General features: G+C 42.0%; 1 protein-coding gene across 3 annotated transcripts in view; it reads left to right on the forward strand.

The window, feature by feature from the left end:
- Positions 1-17362: 17362 nt before the first annotated feature.
- Positions 17363-24482, forward strand: part of CHRFAM7A (CHRNA7 (exons 5-10) and FAM7A (exons A-E) fusion) — a 44673-nt gene continuing 37553 nt past the window's right edge. For all 3 annotated transcript variants that reach the window (XR_008468571.1, XM_054215378.1, XM_054215379.1), the window contains exons 1-2: positions 17363-17526; positions 18621-18760. Coding sequence is in view for 2 of the 3 variants with exons in the window: in XM_054215378.1 (XP_054071353.1) it covers positions 17472-17526; positions 18621-18760 (195 nt within the window). In the remaining variant the exon portion in view is untranslated. The remainder of the gene's footprint in view (positions 17527-18620; positions 18761-24482) is intronic.

The following is a 24482-nucleotide window of genomic DNA, read 5'->3' on the forward strand; positions in this document are numbered from 1 at the left end:
ATCCAGATACAAAACAACACATAAAAACCCTACCCAACTTTACTTTTTCTGTTTTGAAAATATTTTTTCCTAAATCCCAGCTAAAACAAATAACTAAAAAGCTCAAATATTGAAACATGAGCTATCATCAAGCAGCACCTTCAAGCTATATCCAGTGCTGTGTGGAGGGAAGCAGAGGTTATGGGACTGGTATGCTGGGAGGAGAGAGCAGAAATGGGGAGCCAGTTCTAGGTGGACACACACAAGCGCAGCCTGCCCAGCATCCAGCCTTCCCACCCCGTGCTCTAACTGGGCAGCTGTGGAAGAAGTCACATGTTCCAGACCAAGAGGGTTCTACAGAAAAATTGAGGAAATGCCAGAATGGGAAAAAGTAATATGAAGAAAGACTGAAAAATCTGGAGAAGTGACAGGGCAAGAGAGCAATCCAGTGAAGTGGCGCGATGGAACAGTAGCAGCAGGGGCAGAGGCAAGGAAGAGTAGCTATCTGCTGGTGAAGTGCAGAACAGGTCTGAAGACTTTAGGAAGAGCTGAAAGTTACAAACAATAATATATTTAATACAAAACACAGAACCCACAAGGATGGGCACATTGATTGATTTGTCACAATTCATGCTCCTTACTCCTCTGCTGCATTTTACTCTGCTCAAACAATTGGAAAAATAAATTATTTTTGTTTGTTTTCCCTTCAGTTACTTTCCTTTTTGTTTTGGTTTGGGGTTGCTTGTTTGTTTGGTTTGGGTTTTTTTGTTGTTTTTTTTGTTTTTTTTTTAAAGTTTTCTGCAAAAATAGGTCAACAATGTCTTGTCTGCGTAGACTGTCAGGGAGTCCTCATGTCTGATAAGTAACAGCTGAGTCAAGGGAGAATTAGAGTCCCTCTATCTTTCAATCGTCTTAAAGTAGTCGTATGGCAAAATCCTCTCCTCAGGAACAGCATGTGCCCAGAGGGATAACTGTGACGCTGGGAGAACAGCATTACAGACACAACAGTCCATGGAAGCTTGATTTTTCAAAGCGGAAACTAATTCTGAAAACTGACCTGCAGAGATCCCATAAAACCTAAATAGCTGTGCTAGAAAGCGGAGCTGCCCCTTCATCTTTCCTTTCCGTGCTGGTCTCCGGTGGCATTCCTGTGTGCCAGTCCTTCAGAGACAGAGAGGGCTTCTGATGGCGGCAGTAATGTGCTTTCTTTGCTCAACATAAGTACTCACGCTATGAGTCACTGTCTGTAGGGCACCAAACGCAGGGTGCCAGAGCCTGAAAGTGAGGACAGACAGTGTCCTTCTGGATGACACTCAAGCAAACAGAATGAGACTTAGTCTATTTGGGAAAGTATAATACTGAATATGCACAAATTACTACTTAGAACACAAAGCACACTGACATAACCATAAACTCACTGAAGGAAGGACAGGGAGAAGCCTTGAGAAGCCATTTGCTCCTTCTCTCCGCTTCAGGACAGGGCCAACTCTATCCAAAACATTTGTCATAGACACTCATCTAACCTGCTTACAAAAGTCTTTCAAGCATAAATTGTTGACTAATGCACTCTATTCCAATGCTTAAAGAACATTGCCCTGCCACCCAAACACCTAACCTAAACGGACTCTTGATAGGACAAGACATAATGGACTAAAATTTCAAGTGCAGAGGACACAAAATGTAATTTATTACATTTTCCTGCATGTCCATTAATTTTTTAGAGCAACCTGTATTTTACAGAGGATTGAGATGAAGTTTCACAGGGATCTTTGCCCAATATTTCTTAAACTTTTTTCTCCTTCCTATTCCTCTTAAAAAAACCCAAAAACAAACCAAAAGCAAACAAAAAAACCCACCCAAAACCACCACCACCAAAACCAGCCAAAAGCAGACCACTTCTTCTCAGGAAGTTTTAAAAACTTTTTTTGTCAGCTATTTAGCACGCATGAGGCTTGAACCACTTGCAGTGTGCAGACCATAGTACTCAGTCAGCTATGTTGCCTGAATGACATAGCAAGTGTCAAAGGATAAACTCATTACAAAATTTTTAACTGGAGTACGTGCCTTTTACATTAGCATGTGATAACACAGTAGAACTATCGTACTGTGCAGTGAAGGACTTCACTGGAAACAGAATTATGTCAGTAGTTACACAGCAACTGGGTTATTTAGACTCATTAAGCAAGCCAAAGTAATGATGCAAGTAAGAAGTTAAAAGGATGATCCTGACTTCAACATCTAGTTGTTTGCGTAGTACATTTTTACACCGTGGATATTTTGTCATTATGTACCGACACAGTTCAGTGGGCAGTTTCCACATTAGAGAAAGATGATATGCAAGATAACGAACAGCAGGATACTGCTGTAACACCAATTTAAACTGAAATGTAATTTTTTCTTCTTGTCTCAATTTCTACATTTCCTGTTCTACCTACTCAAGTATTTAGCCATCAGGATCAGAAAGTGTTCTCTGTATCTTAGAATTAAAGCGCTCATTAGACATGTATTCCGATAATGTAAATGTCTAACAAGAGACACATGACAAATCAATGAAGCTCTTCTATGTCTAGAGAAGAGATTCCTCCTGTGATACTCCCCACAATGTAAGAAATTCAGAGGCGAATTTGAAAGAAAACAATTCTGGAAATTTGATGCAAGTCCTCTACTGAATTTGCCACAGGGTGTCACTGTTACTCTTGACAAGTAAGGGAAGATTCTCCTATCTGTGTGATCCATAAGTGCTGCAATACCACTGCCATGGCTCTGGAAGTATTCAACAATATTATGCATTTTGGCAAAAGAAAATAAAACCAAAAAACATTCTAATGACATTGCTCTGTAAAATCTCAATAGAGGCAGATGTTTAGATAAGCAAAATTCTCTGAGGGTGACTGCGATGGTCATTCAGGCAATGTGCGAGGAATGCTGAGTGGGGACCAAAGCTCTCTGCCACCTTTTCTGTCAGCAGAACTTTGGTCAACACAAAACATAAAAAACCCCAAACTTCCAAACCCAGAAAAAACTCAGGGGCAGTCCTTCTAAAGCATAGGATCTTAAATCAAACAAAGCTCAAGGAGCAACGTGCATTTCACGTTGATCGTCCCAGGAGCTGGTGCAGACACGCAGAAGAGGTTCCTCTCCCAGCACTGCCTCCCCCTCCAAGAATGACTATGGCTGAAAGACCACAAGATAGCCTGAACAGGTCCTACCAGGTGAAGCCCTGGGCCTAGCACAAAAAGCTCCTCTCAATCCATGCAAAGATTATCTCGGTAAATAATACAGTAGAATAGCCTCAAACATTGGAACATATGCAGGAGAGCCATAACTTTTGCTGACATAGATCAGTGAAAAAATGTGTTGAGCTCAGAAGGGCATCAGTGATGTATACCAACCCAGGACCTAGTTTAAGAAGAAAACTGAAGTAGTAATTGCTGTATTACAAAAAGCCTGAACTGCATGAGAGGATGAGTAGAAATTGCATGAGAGGAGAAAGGAGATTTGCTTCTAGTAGAGCGGCAGGAATGAAAATAACACACCTCATGCACTGCTGCACGCACTGCAAACAGCTATGCTCATTAAACCCAACTTTCTGCTAAGGGTCATTTTCAAATGCCACTGCAGTAAACAGGATTCCATTAGAGGCAACTGAAGTTGAAGCAGACTATAAATGAAGACAGATTTTACTGACTGTGCTGTTTCATTCTTGTGCTACCATTTCCTGATGACAGCAGGCATCCACTTTGCTAGGTGGCCTTTGTGATCTTGCTATCTCCATTAAGAACAGCTTAAAGGGTTCAATAATTGCATATTAGAATATATATGTCTGCGTATATAACATTGAATTTCCATGTTGTGCCATGCTCTTTTCTTCTTCACTAGCTTTGAGAATTGTAATTTCAGTACATTGCAAGTATCTTATCTTATATAAACCACGAAATTCTAGGAAGGTGTAACAACTCAAAGTAGAGCTTTTAAAATGCAAATAACTGAAAACAATAGAAGTTAAGACATATTTTATGCTACTGCTGTGCTTTGAAGAGATAAATGCTAACCTGTTTACTACTATAAATAATAAATCTTATTTACTTTACCAAGATCTTATGGGGATTGATCACTTTGTATCTTACACAAGTTTAAATATGTGAAGCGCTGTGACCCAATTCCACATATGCTTTCCTTCGTGAGATGAATCTCTCTAAAATGGACGTGGCAGCTCACAGCATATAGTAAATTGCTTGCTTACCTCTTTGCATGTATAATGTTTTATGTTGCAAAACGAAAGGCATTGCTGGTCTCTGGTATGGTCTCCCGGTGTCTTCTCACGTTAATAGCAAGATATCAACGATTACTTAACATCATAAACAAATAAGACAAAAAATGAATAGTGTAGTATTATCACTGTTTATTTGTAGCAATGTGTCTCCATTTTCCAGAGTAAGGGGAGACTAGGAAAATCCAAATAATACTGACACCACAAGACAGAGCACAGCGGGGGGGGATACTGGACCTCCTCATTGATCTTGGCTAGTTTGGGGCCATTATTTATAGCTTTGTGCCCTTCATTTCAGTAAACTACCTAGTGGTAAATGGATTATTTACATTCATTAGGTTGCCCTGGCTGTAGTAACTCCCATACCGTGTTAAATTTAACAAATAATGAGGAAAAAGTGAGGAAGGAATTGAGTATTATTCTGTCCCTGAGGCCCTGCTGCCACCTGATGTCACTATTCTTGTCAGGTAAAGGGAGGCAGTCAGGCTGTGTGTCTGCAGGAACTGTCAGCTCTGGAAAGGATTTCAGCAGGTAGGAAGCACTAATCACAGAATGGTTTGGGTTGGAAGGAACCTTAAAGATCATCCAGTTCCAGCCCCCTGCCCTGGGCAGGGACACCTCCCGCTAGACCAGGTCGCTCAAAGCCCTGTCCAAAGTGGCCTTGAACACCTCCAGGGATGGGGCATCCACAACTTCTCTGGACAACCTGGGCCAGTGTCTCACCACCCTCACAGTCAAGAATCTCTTCCTAATATTTAATCTAAATTTCCCCTCTTTCAGTTTAAAACTACTAGCTGTTGTCCTATCTCTCCACTCCCTGATACAGAGTCCCTCCCCATCTTTCCTGTAGGCCCCCTTTAGGTACTGGAAGGGGCTATAAGGTCTCCCCAGAGCCTCCTCTTCTCCAGGCTGAACAACACCAACTCTTTCAGCCTGTCTTCACAGCAGAGCACCCAGGGAAGCATCTCTAAGCAAAGTCATACAAATTATTTCAGCAAGTTGAAAGAACATGCCGTATGGAGGTCAGTTGTTAAGACAAATCCACCAACCAAGGGAAATCCAGATATTCACTTAAGTGTGAGTCTCATTGCAGTCTGCTGGGGCTAGACTGGGATTGCCTGACCCCTGGGCCACACAAACAGGCAGGAACTCCACGGGGCAAACACCACATCAGGGGAACGAGCCCTCCTCCACTTGCACTACTACAGCTTGGTTCCCAATAAAGTGTAATAAAGTAGGAGAAACTCTGTAAATAAGATGACAGTTGTCTGACACACAAAATCTAAGCCAAAGCAGAGACCAAGAACCTCATACATTTCATGATGACTATGGAGCTTGTCATTGGCTCTGGAAAGAGTCCTTGTTGAGCTGATAGGGGAACAACTAAGGATTCAAGGCAAGATTTAAAAAAAAGGGGGAGAGGAATGGAGTTCTCTCTACTACAGCAAGGTAATCATCTGTGTTTCCATCTGCAAAGGGCAATGGAATACTATGGTATTAAAAACAGAACAGCAAGGTTATCACTAAGAAGGTATTTTAATCATCATTCAGAAGTTTAAGAAGGAGAAACAAACAAAATGCGCATCTATGCTCATTTGAGAGCCTTTCGCTTCATGAGTGGTCAGAGAAACAAGGAGGGGCCTGTTGGAACAGTGGCAGAGGATCTGGCTCTCAGAGTCTTCTCAGCTCAAGGCCATGATTAATTGCAAATGATAAACAGGGTTAATTGTTATTTGTACTCTTGCTTACAGAAGCATGTAGCAGTTAATACTGAAATATCTACATATGCGGCATCTAAAATACATCTTATATTTTGCATCTAAACAAATCTGCAGCTTCATGCATGATGAACCTAGTTTTCACATGAGTGCAAGATGTATTTTAAATGCTTGGCTCACGTGGGACATCTTTCCGTGACTGTGGTTTCAGTTACACTATTAGCTAATACCCCATAGTCCCAGAACAGTTTGTGCTCGTGCTAAGGCTTCTTGTGACAGTCTACTATCAGCCAAATCACTGTCTTTATGTGAGGTACAAAAAAAAAAAATGTACATAAGCATTAATGGAGTGAGTTAGTGCAAGAGAAAGATGCAGCAGTTTAGCTCTTGTAAACTGTGACCAATTTGAGCTCCTAGTCCGGTACTGATAGAAAACAAAACCATTGCAAGATAGTGTTCCAGACAAGTAATGGCCTTTCTGTGCTGACTTTTTTTTCCTTCATTCAAGGCAGTTAAATTAATATATTAATGGACCCTGGCTATCTATCATCCTTAAGTACTGAACCTGATGGTTTCATATTTCCAGAAGCTGAAGGACGCTTTGTAAACAGATGTTCTTGCTGCACATTAGTTATGTCTAAGCACACCAATACCATTTTTTTGTAAAATAAGATAATGATCAGTTTTACAATATCCTTGTTAGACAGGGATTATCACAATTCAAGTTAGAGGAAATGGCACACCATTAAAGTCATCTTTCGAGATTACACGGCAAAGCTATCACACAGCAAGTATGTAACAGTCCTTACTGGCTCCCGCTTACCAGCGTTAACCTCCCTCAAAAATCAAACTTTCAATAATACCATGGCAGTAAATAAATGCTATTTATACAAAGCTTGCAGCTAGAGTGTTTTATAAGTGACTATGTGGGAAGCATTGTGAAATATCAACTGATAGTTAATATTTAAATTGCTGCTCATTTACACTTTAGGCAAGTTTCATTGCTGCTATTTGCAAAGAATTTCAAAGCTCAGAATTCAGTGATTCACTTCAAGAATTTTTATAAATAGCACTATGTTAAAAAAAAGAAAAAAGAAAAAAGAAGAACTTATGACAAGAAAATCTTCTGGCTCCCAGGGGAAATAGTTGTTTCAAAGACAGTAACTGTTATTTTTTTACCTTTTGAAAGAACAGGTTCTTTGGTTTGTTTTACAAAAAATGTATTCAGGAAGGGATACCTAAACCTTATAGTAGTCCCTCAGAAATGTCAGGAAAGTTATTCTACATAGGATAATCTGCAGTTTAAAATAACACAAAAGACAATACTGCTTTAGTAATGGCACAACTTACTTTAACTAGTGATGGCTCATGTCATACACATAAACATGCCTTATAATTAAGACTCAATTCCACCAGTAATACAAGCATCAATTTAAACGATCATACTCCTGTTTCCTAATGGATTTTGAATTCTTTTCTATAAGGTACTGCAGACAGATAGAACATGGAAGCCTTTAGCACACATGGAGAGAGAGAAACACATTTAAGCCCTGTGTATATTCCCAGTATTTCTTCCCTGCTTTGCCTTGGCCAGCTCTCTGCCCACATACTGCTCTTCACAGAGCCCGCTCCAAGTTTTCCACATGTACCTACAGGCACCTGAATGAAACTGGGGACCTTGCAGGTTAGTACCACAGCTTTCTATTAACCTGGGTTCCTTTTGTTAGCTCCTGGTCATTAAAGCAATGGACTTTCAGTTAAACTACATAGCTCAAGGTAACATCGGAACAACACAGTTAAGCTTTGTGGGCCTAAGAAAACAGAGATTCAGCAGCAGAGCTCTGCTGAATATTTTACCATACTTCATTTTAATCCTATTTTGTTAGAATTTAGTGGAATTTTCCTAAAGGAAAACTGTCTTAGAATCATGTGGCTCTAGCACAATGTTCAAAGAGAAAAATGCAAAACTTACCTGGCTGTTATCTTCTAACTTGCTCTGTGTCTCAGCCTCATCAGTTCAACAACAATATTCTTTTCTTCATGGTCTATGCAGTCCCTGTTGAAGAAAATGGGTGCATTGAAAATATCTCAATAATCCTCACTAGATTATGAATTACAGAAGCACATTTATGAAATAGCTAACCTGAATGCGTGCTAGCACAACCAACAAAATGTTCTATGAATCCCCAGACTTCATTAAAAAGTAAAGAGAAAAAAAACCTGAATCCAGCAGTTTTACAACTATTCACTTTCTTAACAAAGCAAATGTCGTATTAAAATCTCATCAAAAATTCAGGTAATCCTTCCACTAAAGCTAAATCATATTGGCTAAGCAGATACCAGTTAATTTCAAAAGGAGGGGGTTGGGGGGAAAGCCACATATATATATAAATATATATATATAAAAATATATATATATAAAAAAAAAAGAGAGAGAGAGAAATACCACTAATACCACTCTAATAAAGCCAACACCCTCAAGACAGCACCCCTCTCTCCTGCTCCTGTCCTTAATCCTACAACCCAGTCAGTCTTTCTCAGGTGGGAATCTTATCACATCCTGCTCTTTATCACCTGGGCACTTCCACATTCACAAAACAATTCTATTTCCTTCTCCTCAAAGGAATCCTGCCACTTCCTCCTAAAAACTAGAAAAATGATATAATAAAACTGGAATTTGGGGCTGAATCCAGCAATATAACGCACAAATCAAACGAACTGCTACACAGGGATAAAGAAGCAGCAGAAAGCCCAGGCCAGCCCAGAACCTATTAGAGAAACAGAATGATTTACCGGAGCGACTCAACTTCAAACCAGGTCAACAGTGAATAAAAATGTGTGACTGCCAAACCGCTGTTCAGTGAACTCTCAGGATCACGTTGACAAGTTAGTCACCAGCCCTCTGCCACAAAACACCCTGGAGCGATCCGCAGGGAGCCAGCACCTGTGCTTGGCTTCTGTAAGACACCTTCAGCTGATCTCCCTTCTGAGAGAGAAATCTGGGGAAACTGTGTTCTTGCAACACATTTAATTGGGGATTTCTGTGCTTTGACATTCACAGTTTTCAAAATCAACAGTTTAAAAGATTTTTTTACACAATATTTAAACTCTAAATTCTAAAATTAAAACAAATAATAGGGTAAAATTTTCAAAAACATTCTGGTGATTTAATATTTATTTTATTCCTAACAATAAAATGCAGCTACCTGCTTAGAAAACCCGCTCTTAGGCATATAAACTCATTTGGTTCCCATCAGACTTAAGCTCCCAGGTGATCAGAATCTCTTTAAAAGACATAGACTCTAAATCATGGCAGTGCTTTTGAAAACTGTACTATTAACATATTCTATCTTCTGACCATCATCATGTGAAAACATTGAAATGTTTGGGTTATAAAAATCAGTACCACAGACAATGCATCAGCAAACTGATAAATTAAATTCTTACTTAAAATATTCAAGCCATCTCAGCTACTTACAAGCTATCCTTGCAGCCTGGCATTAGCAATGTCATTGTTGCCTCTGACCTGCCACATTGCATTACCTTCATAATTAAGTGGGAATCCAGAATAATAATTCTGACTGTGATATAAAGATAGCCTTGAATTACAGCCATTACAGAGATCCACTGGCATTTTTACTTAGGCATCCCAGGGGATTTATTAGGAGCAATAGCTTCAATTAAAAATTACGATTCACTTATGTAAATTAGCAAAAGCGGGAAAACAGTTTTAGTTAGGTAGACATGGTATATAGAGCAAAAATAGACAAATCTCTGAAGGTTTAGTTTCATTAAAAAAAGCCTGGGTATCCAAACATCTCTGGTTAAAAAATCAACTTGAAATATGAAAAGAAAAAGCTTTCAAAAAGCTCCTGTACATTTCTCGCTTTATTTGCCTGGCTCAGGTAGCCGTGATAATTTTTCTCATGCTCTAGTAACATACCAAATGGATCAAATTCAATACCAATGGAGTTATAAAATGAGAGATTTGGCTTCTTGTATCTGCGCTAGCAAGACGTGCAGAAGAAGAAAGTCCCAGAGCTGTGTGAAGGAAGATTATCTCTGAATGTAAGAAGACCTTCCACGTATGTTGGTCTAATTGATAGACAAATTTTAGGTCAAGTTTTTACTTTATTTTTATCATATCTTTTATTTCATAATTAGTCATTAAAACAACCAGTGGTCTAAATTTCCTCCTGCAAAACAAATGCCAAAGGAGATACCTGAAAGCTTATCCAAGCTTCAAAAATCCTTCAACCTAATTAAAATCACTAAAAAACCCAGGCAGTTCCCTCCTCTCTGTACTTTATGGCCCCATTCTCCCTTTTTTTCATCCTCTTTGTCATATTAAAAGGAAGTTTTAGAAAAAAATGTCCATAATAACTGTATGAACTAACTGCCGTCTTTTAAATCTAGTTCAAGAAAAACACACTGAAAGCAATTTGCATTCACTCGTAACAAAAAAAACCCTTTTGATGTTACTGGAAAACAGGGAAGTTTTATTCTGAGAACTAACTATCACTGAAATCAAAGGCAGGTTTATTACTGGAAAAGTCTTCCCTCTGTGCATGTGTCAATTTTCATTGCTACCGCACAGCTTGCTCATAAAACGGTTACTTCTGATACCTACGTGGGACCATTAGTCAGTCATTTGTTCTGTCACGTTCTTCAGTGCTGAGGAGGTGAGTCACATATGACTGAGGGCTACATTTTCTATGTATTACTTAATTATCTGATTGTAAGACACCCGTTCATACGAATACACATCCCCACTCTGGTGATCAGCCCAGCTCTCTGTCACGAGCTGTTCAGCAGGGGCTCTGTTTAGTCAAGCGCCAAGTGCTGGGGGCAGATACACAGGGTTTAGAATAGATTCATAGATTCACAGAATCATAGAATCAGTTTGGTTGGAAAAGACCTTTTTCAATCATTGAGTCCAACCATTAAACCAGCACTGCCAAGTTACCATTAAATCATGTCCCTCAGCACCACGTCTACCCATCTTTTAAATACCTCCAGGGATGGTGATTCCACCACTCCCCTGGGCAGCCTGTTCCAATGCTTGACAACCCTTTCAGTGAAGAAATTTTTCCTAATATTCATCCTAAACCTCCCCTGGCACAACTTGAGGCCGTTCCCTCTCGTCCTGTTGCCTGTTACTTGAGAGATGAGACCGACCCCCACCACTACACCCTCCTTTCAGGGAGTTGTAGAGAGCGATAAGGTCTCCCCTCAGCCTCCTCTTCTCCAGGATCAACACCCCCAGCTCCCTCAGCCGCTGCTCATGAGACTTGTGCTCCAGACCCCTCACCAGCTCCGTTGCCCTTCTCTGGACCCGCTGCAGCACCTCAATGTCTTTTTTGTGGTGAGGGGCCCAAAACTGGACACAGCACTCAAGGTGGGGCCTCACCAGTGCCGAGTACAGGGGGACGATCACTGCCCTAGTCCTGCTGGCCACACTGTTCCTGATACAGGTCAGGATGCTGTTGGCCTTCTTGGCCACCTGGTTTTAGACTGTCTTTTTCACCTTCATTTACAACAGCCAGAGCTGCTCGTGTGCACTCCTTGCTTCAGGATTTATGCGGCTGACATTTCGTACACCCACCTACGGTCACTGGCTTTGCAGGCGATGTAAGGAATAGACTGGCTGGTCATCTTTTAAGCCAGGAATGAGCAGGGAACAGCCCCACTCAGTCACAAACAAGAACAGCAGTCCAGCTGGAAGAGGGACCCGCTACTCCCCCGCACTTGGCCGTTTCAGCAAGCCTGGGAGCCAGCCAGCACTTTTGCTTGCCACGTTTGGAAGCAGAGCAGGGGCTGCCCAGGGCCGTGCGGAAACACCTGGCTGGTGTTCCTGAACACGGCAAAACCACAACCGGCCTTCTGCAGCACTTTGGACACACAATACCTAAGTATGAATTTCTCTGTGTGAGGGATCCAGATAAAATAGATCACATTTAGAGGTTTGAATTATTTGTAGTGAATTTTCCATCAAAACTTGTATTTAAAGTAGTTTCATTTCCTCCTTCGGGAGGTCCGCAGCTCCTCATCGGTGAAACAATCTGTAGCTGCTCTGAGAGTTCCTTTGGGTCCAGTGAGGAATCGCATTTTGAAAATCTCCCTGTCTCTGAAGGATCCACAGCCTCCAGATATGCTGTATTTTGACAACAAAAAATATTCATTTTTGTTTCCATTCTCTGAAAGCTACTGTTTGCAACACTTTCCTTGAAGGAGTTGTCACCAGCCATTTGGAGACAAACAGCATTTTTTTCTGAGCCACGGCTGCCATTCTACAGAGCCGAGAGTGATGGGCTCCTCTCCTGTCTCCAGTGGCTCACCGTGGCATTTGCCCCCTTGCAGCCTGCTGTTGCCATCAGCACGCTGTGCTAGTATAAAGGATGCAATTACAGAGAGAGGACAAGATCTCATTTAAAATAGAAGATGATACATCATGTTTGTTGTTCCGTATGCTTGGAAAACATCAGCTTCACCTTCACCAGTTATTAGTTAAAATAAATCATACATGGCCTGCACTGATTGACTTTAGGAGTGACACTGAGACTCTGCAGGAGAAGCTGGGAGGGAATATTAGGGAATGCCGGGTTTATGCAATGTAAGAAGTACAGCTGTAAATTTGCAATCCACGCATTCCAAGACAAAATGCAGAGATGTGAAAAAAAAAATATTCTTTCTCCCCTTAGCCATATTAAAAATGTATGTACTTGATGAACTGAAACTTAACCGTTGGAATTCTAAAGGACAAAATTCAGTATCCTCCAGCAGAAGAGCACACCCTGACTACTTTTCTTTTTAGAAATCTTATCTGTAGAAATTTGGCTTTGTAAGACTGACCTGTTTCATATTCCCTGCCTCAGATATAACTCCGAAGTTCAAATGAATTTGCCCTCAGATTTGATACAACATTATTTAGCATTGCCAGGACAAAAAGTCACATTTCAAACATTTCTGTCTTTGAAAGAATTAGAGCTTAGCTTTATGGTCAAACCCCTTATTAACACGGTCTTTACAGACCAAATGACCATTTTTGTGGAATTCATGTTAGTTATTTAAATTGTAGCAGATGGTAATTTTTTCAGCAAAGAAAAATTTCTAGTGCGTTGCTTTAGGACAAGATAAATAATGTTGATCTTCAGATGCTTATAGATGAGGATCTGTTAAAGCTGCAGGCCTAAAATGCAGATTTCTTGTCAACTTTAATTAGCTTCTGAGACCCCTAAATTATGTAGTTATTTAAAATTAACCAGGGTGAAGAAAAGCAGTTTTGCCAAGTTTCTGTTGTTCACACTCATGCAAAGAGATGGCAAAGTGACTCTGTAATGCTGTGAATTCTGTGTCGGTGAGAAACCAATGCCAAGCCCTGGAATTACAAAATCTCTGCAGTTATTTCAGTTGAGATATTTCATTCACAAGACCACAGTGGTGGTGCTGCTGTCATTTAATAACTATGCTCACACTTTAACGTGAGTGTATGCTAGCAGTAATAAAAGGCAAGAATGAATTTTGAAAGATGTTGGCATTCTAGAAATGACCGTGGGCCCTATTCGTTAGTTATGCAAGTTCATTAGGCAAATTTTACAAATCCTTGTTCTTCTCATCTGAGCACTGTTCAGAAATGCTCTCTCTGTAGTTACTTTTTACAAAGTGTGAGGGCAGCAGCTTTATTAATTTTAAACAACAGAATAGTTTGTGCTTTTTTTTATTCTTCCCAACAAAAGGCCATTTGGGGAATGGATCATTTTCTGGAAATCACTTACTGGTGTAGGAGCTAAGAATTCGGGAAGAGATTGTCTTTGTGAACCTCTGTTCAAGATTGGATGTATAGAATATAAAGTTTAACTACAAAATTAACCAGATTTCAGATCACTGATTTGTCCTTTAATAGAAAACTCAACATAAAAACTACTTGCTATCTCTTGGCAAGGAAGAAGCAATATATTGTTTCAGGCCATTTTACAGAAAAAATCAAGGTCATCACATATACATTCTACTGAGACTACTAGTTGTGCAAAATAAACAACTAATAGCATGAGATGCAATTTCTAACGCTACCTAAAATTTAAAAAAAAGGTAACAATTAAAGAGGTAATTTAATTCAAATAACATTCAAATAAATGTGGGTATGTCTCATCTGACATATGCTGGAAGTTACCATTTAAAATCCTAGCCTATTCTACCTTCTTCTCTAAAAAGAAGGAAAAGCAGATTTTTTTTCTGATATGGAAGTCCCGGGTCATTGCAGTTGCACAATAATTAGATCAAAGTCAGAAAGTCAGAACAAAGTCAGTTTGTTGCCACAAACAAAGCGCTGCAGTCGCTTTAGTTGCATATAGTATAACATGGTCACTTCTTCACTGTCAGCCTAATCTCAGGGCTATCTTATCACCTTCTGTCACATTAGGAAGGTGCATGCTTTTGCTCATGTGTAAATCCATGCAAAGAGAAAAAGAGGCTATTCCTCACACTCCAGGATATTATAACCCCTGGACAACTGCAATGTCTTGTAATGTCTGCACAAGCCATTCTGAATGTTCTTCAGTCCTTGGTTCTTTTAACTGACCAATGTATGAGATTAGTTTTATAAATGAAACCAGGAAGATACTCTTTGGGTATAAACAAACATCTTACAATTATGATGAGGGTCTTTTCAATAGACTCACTAATTCAGAATCCTGTAGCTGTTTCTCCAATAGGTCTGTGCCTCAGACTCTTAAAATACATCTGAAATAGTACTTGAATGAGGACTTCTGCCTTTTGGACAAGGCTATCTTTACTTCTTTGCTTACCAGAAAAAGGAACAGTAGACAGCATGCTGATATTAGATACATCCTATTACCACAAACATTTTCTTATGCCTGACCTTCATGTGAAGATATATGATTTGTGCGTACTGTTATCTCCATGAATATATTGGGTATTCACAAATAGACAGACACAGAATTGGCCGTGTGTAATTACGTCCAATGTATATGAGAAACAAACTGATATGAAGGGCTTGTTTTTATTCTGACAAACGCCCAACTGTGGGAGCTGGGCTGAGAGACCCACAATAGTTTCTACAGCCTGTAATTGTAAAATGAACTTGCATTCATCATTGTGTCTGAAAGTTATTATCTGGGGAGGGAAAACAGCTCCTTCCAAATCACCTGGCTGTAGAGGACAGAACAGGAAGAAGAATTAAAGCTCAGAGTGGGTCTTTGGTGAGCATTGGAGGCAAAGAGAAGAGTCTTTCCCGGCCACAGGCTGTACAGCTTGCTTCTAAGTTGTAACCAACAGACTTTTACAAAGATAACTTGTGCCATAAATGAAGGCTTTTAGAGGACTTCAGCGTAGCTTTTGTTAATCTTTCTTTGCTAGTATCTAGCTAATCAACCATATAAATATTTATGAATGAACTTTTATTAGCCAGGATGTCTACAGAAAGCAAAGGTAACCCTTCCTGCCGTCTGTGTGCATCCACACCAGAATCTCTGACTAGAAAGGTAAACCCTGTAGAAGGAATGCACCTGACTGAACGCAGCTTAATCAAGGAGTTGGGCTAGTGATTGCTATTAAAGAATATCTAAAGAGGAGAATTTCTGAAGTGCCTATAAAATTAATTTGTTAACATCAAAACCAAGTGAGACTGCCACAAACAAAAAATAAGTGAAGATTTATCAAAGAAAAAGTTACGAATTATTCTTTCAGTGCTTGTACTACTGAAATTTGGGGTTTCAGCATTGTCCCCTGAAGGTTTATCTTTTGAGTCCCCTAACAGAGCCCTGAGGCCCTTGGGCAGCTTTCACTGGTGACCCTGCCTTCACCACCCGGGGTGAGGCAGTTCTCAACACAGCAATGTGCAGACCGAAAAAATGAGCTGACAGTAGAGGTCAGCCATGAACTGTACATTTCCTGCCAGATTTCTTGCCTGAACAATGTATGCTGTTCACTGTACACCCAGAAGGATCTGGGGCACCTGTGCCAAAACAGCAGTGGGTAACAGGAGCAGGAGGCAAGAAAATGAGTTTTCTTCCCAAAAATCTGTGTACAAAGAGCACTGCCTTGGCTTCTCTGTGAATAACACAGAGCTCTCCTAGCACCTCACTCCTGTCTGCTAGCTGGTCCAAAAAGGTCAAGATCTCATAGAAAAAAACACCACCACAAAACCAAAAAGAGAAATAACAAACTCAACATAGATGGACTATTAAAAAAAATAATACCTGAGAACTTTGACAGTGTATGCCCCTACATCAGCTCCATCTTGGCTTTTGGAGAGTTACCATTGCCACTTGCTGGTTTCCACTTCCCCTTGGTAAAGTTGTTCGGCATGTTGGCTCATTTGAAAAGGGGAATGTTTTGGTCCTCCTGTACGTTACGGATGGGACACGTGATGCACCAATGTGCTGGGCACTGGTCCTGTGCTCAACACTCAAAAATATTTCAGCAGTGGCTACATAAATCAGGTCAGTGCTTTAGCCAAAACAGATTACCTGGATTTTTAAAGCTAAGAATTAACATGTAATAATAAACTGCTGTTTGCTGGGTTATTTGAAAAACAAGCATTTAGTTACCCCTTGCAAATGAGGGCACTCTTCAGTGCCATTCTCCCTGAAATACAGCTGCCTATGACATTCATTTAATGCAGCAACTGGATTTGAAGGGTAGGGATTTGGACTGAAATAAATAATACATGAGTGGTCTCAAAAATGTGCTTAAAGTTGCAAATGGGAACATACAATCAACAAAATGCACTGAATTTTCTAGGCCTGCTTTCCAACTGTGGTGCATTATACCTACACCAGGCAGGAGCTCAGGCATCATTTTCCTCAGTCGTGTGTTTGTCAAGCACCGAACACAACGCCCCTCGGCCATGGCTGTTTTTGACTTTTCTAGACAAAATATCCAGCACCTGAGCCCCCAGCCCTGCATCTCTGCTGGGGATTTAACGGCCGTGTGTGCAACATCATTTTGACTATCTCCCTCCCCCCCAAAATGTGACCGAAGCCAAATTCCTGGCTCAGGATCCTGCCCTGGTCCCCTCCCCCGGGGCGCTCTGCTGCCCCTCGGGCTAATTCACGCCTGTCACAGCAGCAGCCGCTGCTGACAGCAAAGGGGGACGACCGAGCGCTTGGGCTGGGGAAGGGGGGGGGATACGTGGGGGGGCTGCCCCCGCTCTCCTCTCTATAACGCCGGCTCTCCCGCTCTGCCCAGCGCACTGCATCGTCCCGGCTGCGGGAACAGCCTGCCGGCGGCTCCGCTCCCCCGCTCCGGCCCGGGGACGCTGGGGCACCGGGGAAGGGAGGGAAATCCATCAGGCGGAGGGGCAGGAGGCGGAGGCGGGCCGTCAGCATCCCTCCGCTCCGCCCGAGCCGGCGGCGCCGCAGGGCGAGCTCCGGTGCGGGCGGAGGAGAGGCCGAGCTGCCGGCGGTCCCCGGCGGCTCCCAGCGGCCCGGCTCGGGGCCGGCGGGGCTCGGCTGGCGGCTTGGTGTCACCCTCGGTCTCCCGGGATGGGCCTGCAGGAGCTGGCGGTGTGGCTGCTGGCGGCGGCGGGGCTGGTGCGCGGTGAGTGAGCGGCGGGCAGCGCCGGGAGCCGGGGGGGATGCGGGGGGGCAGGGGCAGCTGCCTGCGGTCCCCCCCGGCCCCGCGTCCTGCGGCTGGGGGCTGGGGGCTGTCCGCTGTCCCGGGCCGCTCCGCGGGGCAGCCGGTGCGGGGAGCTGCCGGGAGGGGAGAGGGGAGATGGACAGAGCGATGGGGATGGGGAGCGAACTCCCTCATGGCACTTAAATGGCAGCTGCTTCAGGGCAGAGGCTGTGGCTTTTTTGGGGGGGGGGAGTTCAGGACTACAAAATAAGAGGGAAGAGGAAAGTCCATCTGGAGCGGGGACAGCAGAGGACCTGCTCCTACCCTGACCCACATTTCCTTTCATTCCGAAACTGCCTCCGTCCCTGGTCTGTTCTGCTCCATCCGTGTGGACCTGCTCCCTCTCACTTCAGAGAAAAATGGCAGAATAAAGACCCTCCCTGGATTTGAGGTGTAAATAGGGCAGAAATCCCTGAATATTATCACGTATATTAATGTGGTGCCTATCATCTCTGCCAGGAACCCCGTACCCCCGCTTTATTCATAGCTGCATGAAGAGAGAACAAAGCAGAGAGTACTTGCCCCAAAGAGTTCTCAATCTGAAGCAGTCTGAGAGCAGGATTCAGTCTAACCTGTGGCCATTTTTCTCCCATTGTCTTGCTGATGCCCTCTGCCGTAGCTGTGTTCGGTTTTTCTGGTTATAGCTATGCCAGGACAGGTGTCAAAACACAAGTAGTGTATTTCCTCTTCATTGCTTCTTGCTGCTGGACTAAAGGGTGCATAAGTTGACAAAGCACCATTAGCATTTAGGATTCATCACTCCTGGCCAGCCAAGAAATGATCAAAGAGGGAATCCCACTTACAGGCCGGGATGAAAAGAAGGAGTGATTCATTTGTGATAAGATTTTGCTGTAGTAGCTAATGAACTATATAAATTACAATGGCATTTTTTCTGTGAATGCAGCAGGTAAAATAATAGATACATAATATCTGACAGTCAGAAAAGAGCATATGTCCTAGCTTTACTTTCTGATGTAGAATCCTAATTATTTATCTATTTCTTCCTGTGCCCAAAGAGTCCCTGCAAGGAGAGTTCCAAAGGAAGCTTTACAAGGAGTTGCTGAAAAATTACAATCCTCTGGAGCGACCAGTTGCAAATGATTCCCAGCCGCTCACTGTCTATTTCACTCTCAGCCTCATGCAGATCATGGATGTGGTGAGTTTGCAACCTTCTAGGAAACTATTTCTTTAAACGGGTGGATTTTTCCTTCTCAGAATGGAGATTTGTGATAGCGAAGCAAGACTGCAAGGTATTGGAAAGCACAAATAATTCAAGACACGATGCCAAATTTTGACTGCCTTTTTAAAGAAGTAAACTTAAAAGTAGAGTTTGCCTCTTTCATAGATCTCTTGTCAGTATTTCCCAGCCTTCTTAGCAGTATGAAATATTTAAAGTGAAACTCAAAACTGCATACTTTGCCTTTTGAATCCTTAACCGTACTTAGAACCAACAACACGTGCAGTCTTGGGGGGAGGAGGGGAGGATATGCAAATCCAAAGTTCTTGATTTCTGGTGGTCACTAAAGAACTTCTTATTTTTGGAGATGAGGGTGTCCTTGCCAAAATCCAAGTTATATTATTTCTTATCTTATTTAGACAAGATTGTTACATTCTATATGCATAAATTTTACATGTTTTGTTTGCAACCACAGTTGTTTTGGTATATTAATAAATACTCCTGTGCCACGCTTGGCAGGCTTATAAAATGCACTGTAGGATTTTTTGGGTTCAAATACGAGTCATTTAAGCCTCACTTTGTCACAGTGGCACAGAGATCAAACTCTACATATAAGTGGGTTTACAGTATTAATTTTTACTGAATTCAACTACTTATAGATACTAATAAAGATGTTAATTACTTAAAACTAGTAGTTAACCTCAAAATGCCATTATCTTTCCATCAGATGCTTTAAGTTCGAGGCACAACAGAATTAAAAAAAAAGAAAGAAAGATGGGATTATTCATGACAAGTGGCTGGCTTTCTGTTCCCTTACAAGCTGCCGATTGCCAAAAATGCAGACACTGTTCATTTAGTATCTAAAGGTCCGTACACACACAGAGAACTCTCTGCAGGTTTAAATGCTCGTGGGTTTCTATACACATTTTCCCAATTAGATTTATTAGACCTAAGGTGAAAACTAGGATGTGTATTTCCAGTGTGATATTTACTATTTGCTACAGTGAGAGTAGGCAGTCATAGTCGGTGAGCTGTTTCAGTGTCAGTGCCACTAAAGCCAATAGGCAAAATCTGTCAGTTCTATCTTCGTCTATGGCAGTTGAGTTTTAATTTATGTGCGATACCAACGAGCAGAACACAAGCTACATGGAGACATTCTTTGAGTGACGGTGAGGGAAGAATATGTGTTATGTGGAATGCAACAATTTCAAAAGGTGCTGGCAGCCTGAACTCGATGCAGCTGGTGGCTGTACTGCACGGCAGCTGGGAGAGGACAGGCATTAGACCCAAACTTTGATGCGAGATAAAAGTACCAGTGGGCTGATATAACAGATGACGCTAACATCCCACTAACTGTATGTGGGTATGCCTTTGTTATTAATTGATGTTTATCACGGGTGGGTTTAGAGATTTTTTAAAAAGTGCATCTCCCCTTGCTGAACACTGTGCAGCCAAAAGTACTGGGTGACTCCTGGCATAAAGAGTCAGTCTAAACAGACAAGTAAGGAAGAATGCCTTTGAACAATCAGAGACAGCAGAAAAAAACATAAAAGCGAGGATCAACACAGAAGGAATAAATGATACTGTCCTAGTAAGGGATATATTAATTTAACGATTCATCTTCTAATTGGATTCCTTCAGAATGCGTCAAGGTAACACAAAGAAAGAGGCACTGGAAGGGCATTGGGTGTCATGAGGACAGGGCAGGTCAGAGGAAAGCAAGAGAAGGAAGCTGAAGTGAAGAGACCGAAGGGCAGCATGGGACAGTCTGAATGCCTGAAGGTCCCCATCTGGGCTACTGCTGCAGCTATTCTCGGTGGCTCAGACCTTCACGGGTCTGAATATGTTAAGCTAACATGTTTTTAAGTATTAACCTGTGGAAGGTTTGTTGTATGGCCAAACCCTCCTAGTGACGGCGCAGCTTACGGAAGCCCTCTTTACGTCATCAGAAACGTTTCCTGAATAGAATAGGGCTGAATGCCCATGAGACTTTTTTCCTACTTAAACTGCATCTATACTATAAAGGTTTCCTTTGCATTTCTGTGAGTTAATAGTGGGGCGGTCTCTTCCCCACACTCCTGACGTGGCTATAACCTGCCCTTGACTACTCATGAACAGTTGGCTGCTGGAGACACAAATGGCTAAAGGCCAGCAGGCAGTCAACTTCAGAGAGTTAAGTTCTTCCAGAGTTGTCAAGTTTAATTAAAAACCATACAAACTGAAGGGCAAATATCCACAGATCATTAGCCAATCTGGGTATAGTCAATTACTGTCAGTCTTAGCTAATATGATTCAAAAGGGAGCTTTTGATCCTGTGTGCCTTTCAAAAAAATTCCTTCATAATCAGTAAGAAGCCATAGGTTTTGTACTGGCAGTTTAGTTACAGCTCATTCTGGTTGCTATAAAACCGACTGCATTTCTTTCTCAGAGATCTGGGATTGACAGGCAAAGAAAGAAATCAACCATGAAGTAAATTAAGCTTCACACTGTAAAACAAATGAGTTTTCTTCATTGTCAACAAGAAGCAAACGCTGGTGGGAATGACAGCTACTTGCAATAACAATTACTGGTTTAACAAGCTAGAAACAAAACATGTCACCATCATACTTTCCTGTAGTTTATATATTCACTTTAATGGTTTCTCAGCTGATAAAAGCTGTAAGGGGCATTAGTCCTATCCAGAGCAGATCTGTCAAATCCCTGCCAGAACAGACTGAGCCAGGCTGCTGCTATTCCTTACTTGAAGCCTCTTCCATTGCACTCTGACTTTGCTGACAGAAAAGGGGAGACAGTACATGAAACCTTTTTCAAATACAATGGATGTTTCCTACCTTACATTTACCTTTTACATTTCCTATCTTACCTTTCCTTCTAAAACCAGCAATTATTTCTATTCTGTACTTGCAGATACATTTTTCTTTTATTGGTATTGCATACTAATATGCATACTAATATCAGCACTACATAATGAGGGACCTGTAAGTGATGACTGCCCCAACTTAGTTCAGTCCTTAATGAACTGTCTAATGAGAATGCAAGCTGGCATAGTAAATTATACAAAGTGTTGCTAAATTGGGAGGGAAAACAGTGGCAGCATGAGAAAAATGCCATTCGGGAACACATGAATGAAGAGGGGAGCTACAGAACTGGGGGAGTGCTTAGAGGAAAAGTGGGAATGCATGGCAGACCTGAGAGACAGCAAAGGAGTCTGGAAGAAAGGTGGAACTTAGGTGGAAGAGGATGGGGAGTGAAATGGAAAGAAAGACATTTGAAAGGAGTGGAATTTAAAAAAAGTTTCTGTGTCAAGTGAATAAGATCTCAAGACAGAAAATCTAGGTATCTTCCAGTTTGCTTTATTCCTATGTTCCTTAACAGAAAAATCACTGCTCTTAAACCTTTGCAAACAATCTTGCAATTAAGTCATCCTGAAGTGAAACCGAAGTGGAGATAGCCAACTGGCCAGAAGTGCTTTTCAAGGACATTTGAGTTATTATAATATCAGAAGATGGAATAAGAGGTTTCTTTTGCTTTTTATAATTATTTGTTTCAATTTTCTTGAAATGAGAAGTGCCAAGCAATTTGATGAAAGACATGAAAAATAACCTACTTCCTCTCTGATTTGCTAAAATCTTGTTTCAAAACTCCTTGCAGGAAAGCAATGTATACTGAACGAATAGGCTGAAAATAAACATCTCTCTGGATCTGAATCAGAAAATGTTTGGAAATATCTGACTTAAGAAAACTAAACAAAATTTAAGAATAAGCAGAGAAGGAAAATCTTAACAAACAAATACTAAGGGTACCTGCATACCTTAGTGGCAGGAAAGGAAGAGGGGTTAATGGATGGTCATAGTTGGTCAAGGTCACAGCTTCAGTCCAATGTCAAAAAAATAACAAGCATGATATAGAGAAACTACTTATTTTTCTCTACATCTCACCTCATGGAAACCCCACTACCTACACAAAGAGCAAGTCTTTGGCTTCTCCCTGTCCAGTATTTCAGCGTTGGCATGGAGTATGAATCTAACTCATGCTTCAGAAACACTCCCAGTATACACATTTTTGAGGAACAGATTCTTGAAATACGCTGACATATAATTTCCACACTGGATAAAATGCAAGCCACCACTTTTTAAAACACTATGTGGAGGCAAACACATTCTAACGTTCTTATTTTCTCTTGTAACATCCATCCCAATAACAGCATCAGATGAGAATATTCCGCCGCTACCTATTGGTTTAGAGCGAACAGTAGGAATAGACATGGCAGCAGTGCTGTTCCTACTCTGCTACATCTCATGCGGAATACTGAATGGCATAGAAAAACGTAGGTATTAATTTTGTGCCTAGCCTGACATTTTTACAGTAGACACATTTGTATCTACTGTAAGTTAACACAACTAAGAGAAATATATCTGAGGGAATTCCATCCCCCAAAGTCAGAAGATGAAACCTTAGAAATTAATGCAAAATGATCGTACATTTACACTGCAAATTACTGCTTAGAGACACAGACATGAAGAACTGGAATACACTGAGATATGCAGTGATAGTTCAAACTCAATTTTTACTACTATCTAAACAAGTAGAAAAATCCTACAGTCTCATTTCAGTTTGGAAGGGGCCTCCAGAGCTCATCTAATCCACCCTTCTGCTCCAAATATGTCTGAATAGGCCACGTTACTCAGGACTGTGTCCAGACAAGTACTGAACGCTTCCATGGAGAGACATAGAATCATAGAATCATAGAATCATAGGGTTGGAAGGGACCTCTGGAGATCATCTAGTCCAAACCCCCTGCCAGAGCAGGGTCACCCAGAGCAGGTTACACAGGAACACGTCCAGGTGGGTTTTGAATGTCTCCAGAGATGGAGACTCCACCACCTCTCTGGGCAGCCTGTGCCAGTGCTCTGCCACCCTCAAAGTAAAGAAGTTCCTCCTCATGTTTAGGTGGAACTTCCTATGTTCAAGTTTGTGCCCATTGCCTCTTGTCATGTCCCCGGGCACCACTGAAAAGAGCCTGGCCCCATCCTCCCGACACCCACCCTTTAAGTATTTATAAGTGTTGATAAGGTCACCCCTCAGACGTCTTTTTTCCAGACCGAAGAGACACAAATCCCTCAGCCTTTCCTCATAAGAGAGGTGTTCCAGTCCCCTAATCATCTTTGTAGCTCTCTGCTGCACCCTTTCCAGCAGTTCCCTGTCCCTCTTGAACCAGGGAGCCCAGAACTGGACACAGTACTCCAGGTGTGGCCTCCCCCGGGCAGAGTAGAGGGGGAGGATGACCTCCCTTGACCTGCTGGCCACACTCTTCTTGATGCACCCCAGGATGCCATTGGCCTTCCTGGCCATGAGGGCACATTGCTGGCTTATGGTCATCCTGTTGTCCACCAGGACTCCCAGGTCTCTTTCCACAGAGCTGCTCTCCAGCAGGTCAGCCCCCAACCTGTACTGGTGCATGGGGTTGTTCCTCCCCAGGTGCAGCACCCTACACTTGCCCTTGTTGAACTTCATAAGGTTTCTCTCTGCCCAGATCTCCAACCTGTCCAGGTCTCTCTGTATGGTGGCACAGCCTTCCGGTGTGTCAGCCACCCCACCCAGCTTGGTGTCATCAGCAAACTTGCTGAGGGTGCACTCTATCCCCTCATCCAGGTCATTGATGAATATATTGAACAGGACTGGACCCAGTACCGACCCCTGG

Source organism: Rissa tridactyla, chromosome 9 (assembly GCF_028500815.1).
Source record: "Rissa tridactyla isolate bRisTri1 chromosome 9, bRisTri1.patW.cur.20221130, whole genome shotgun sequence".
NCBI lineage: Eukaryota > Metazoa > Chordata > Aves > Charadriiformes > Laridae > Rissa > Rissa tridactyla.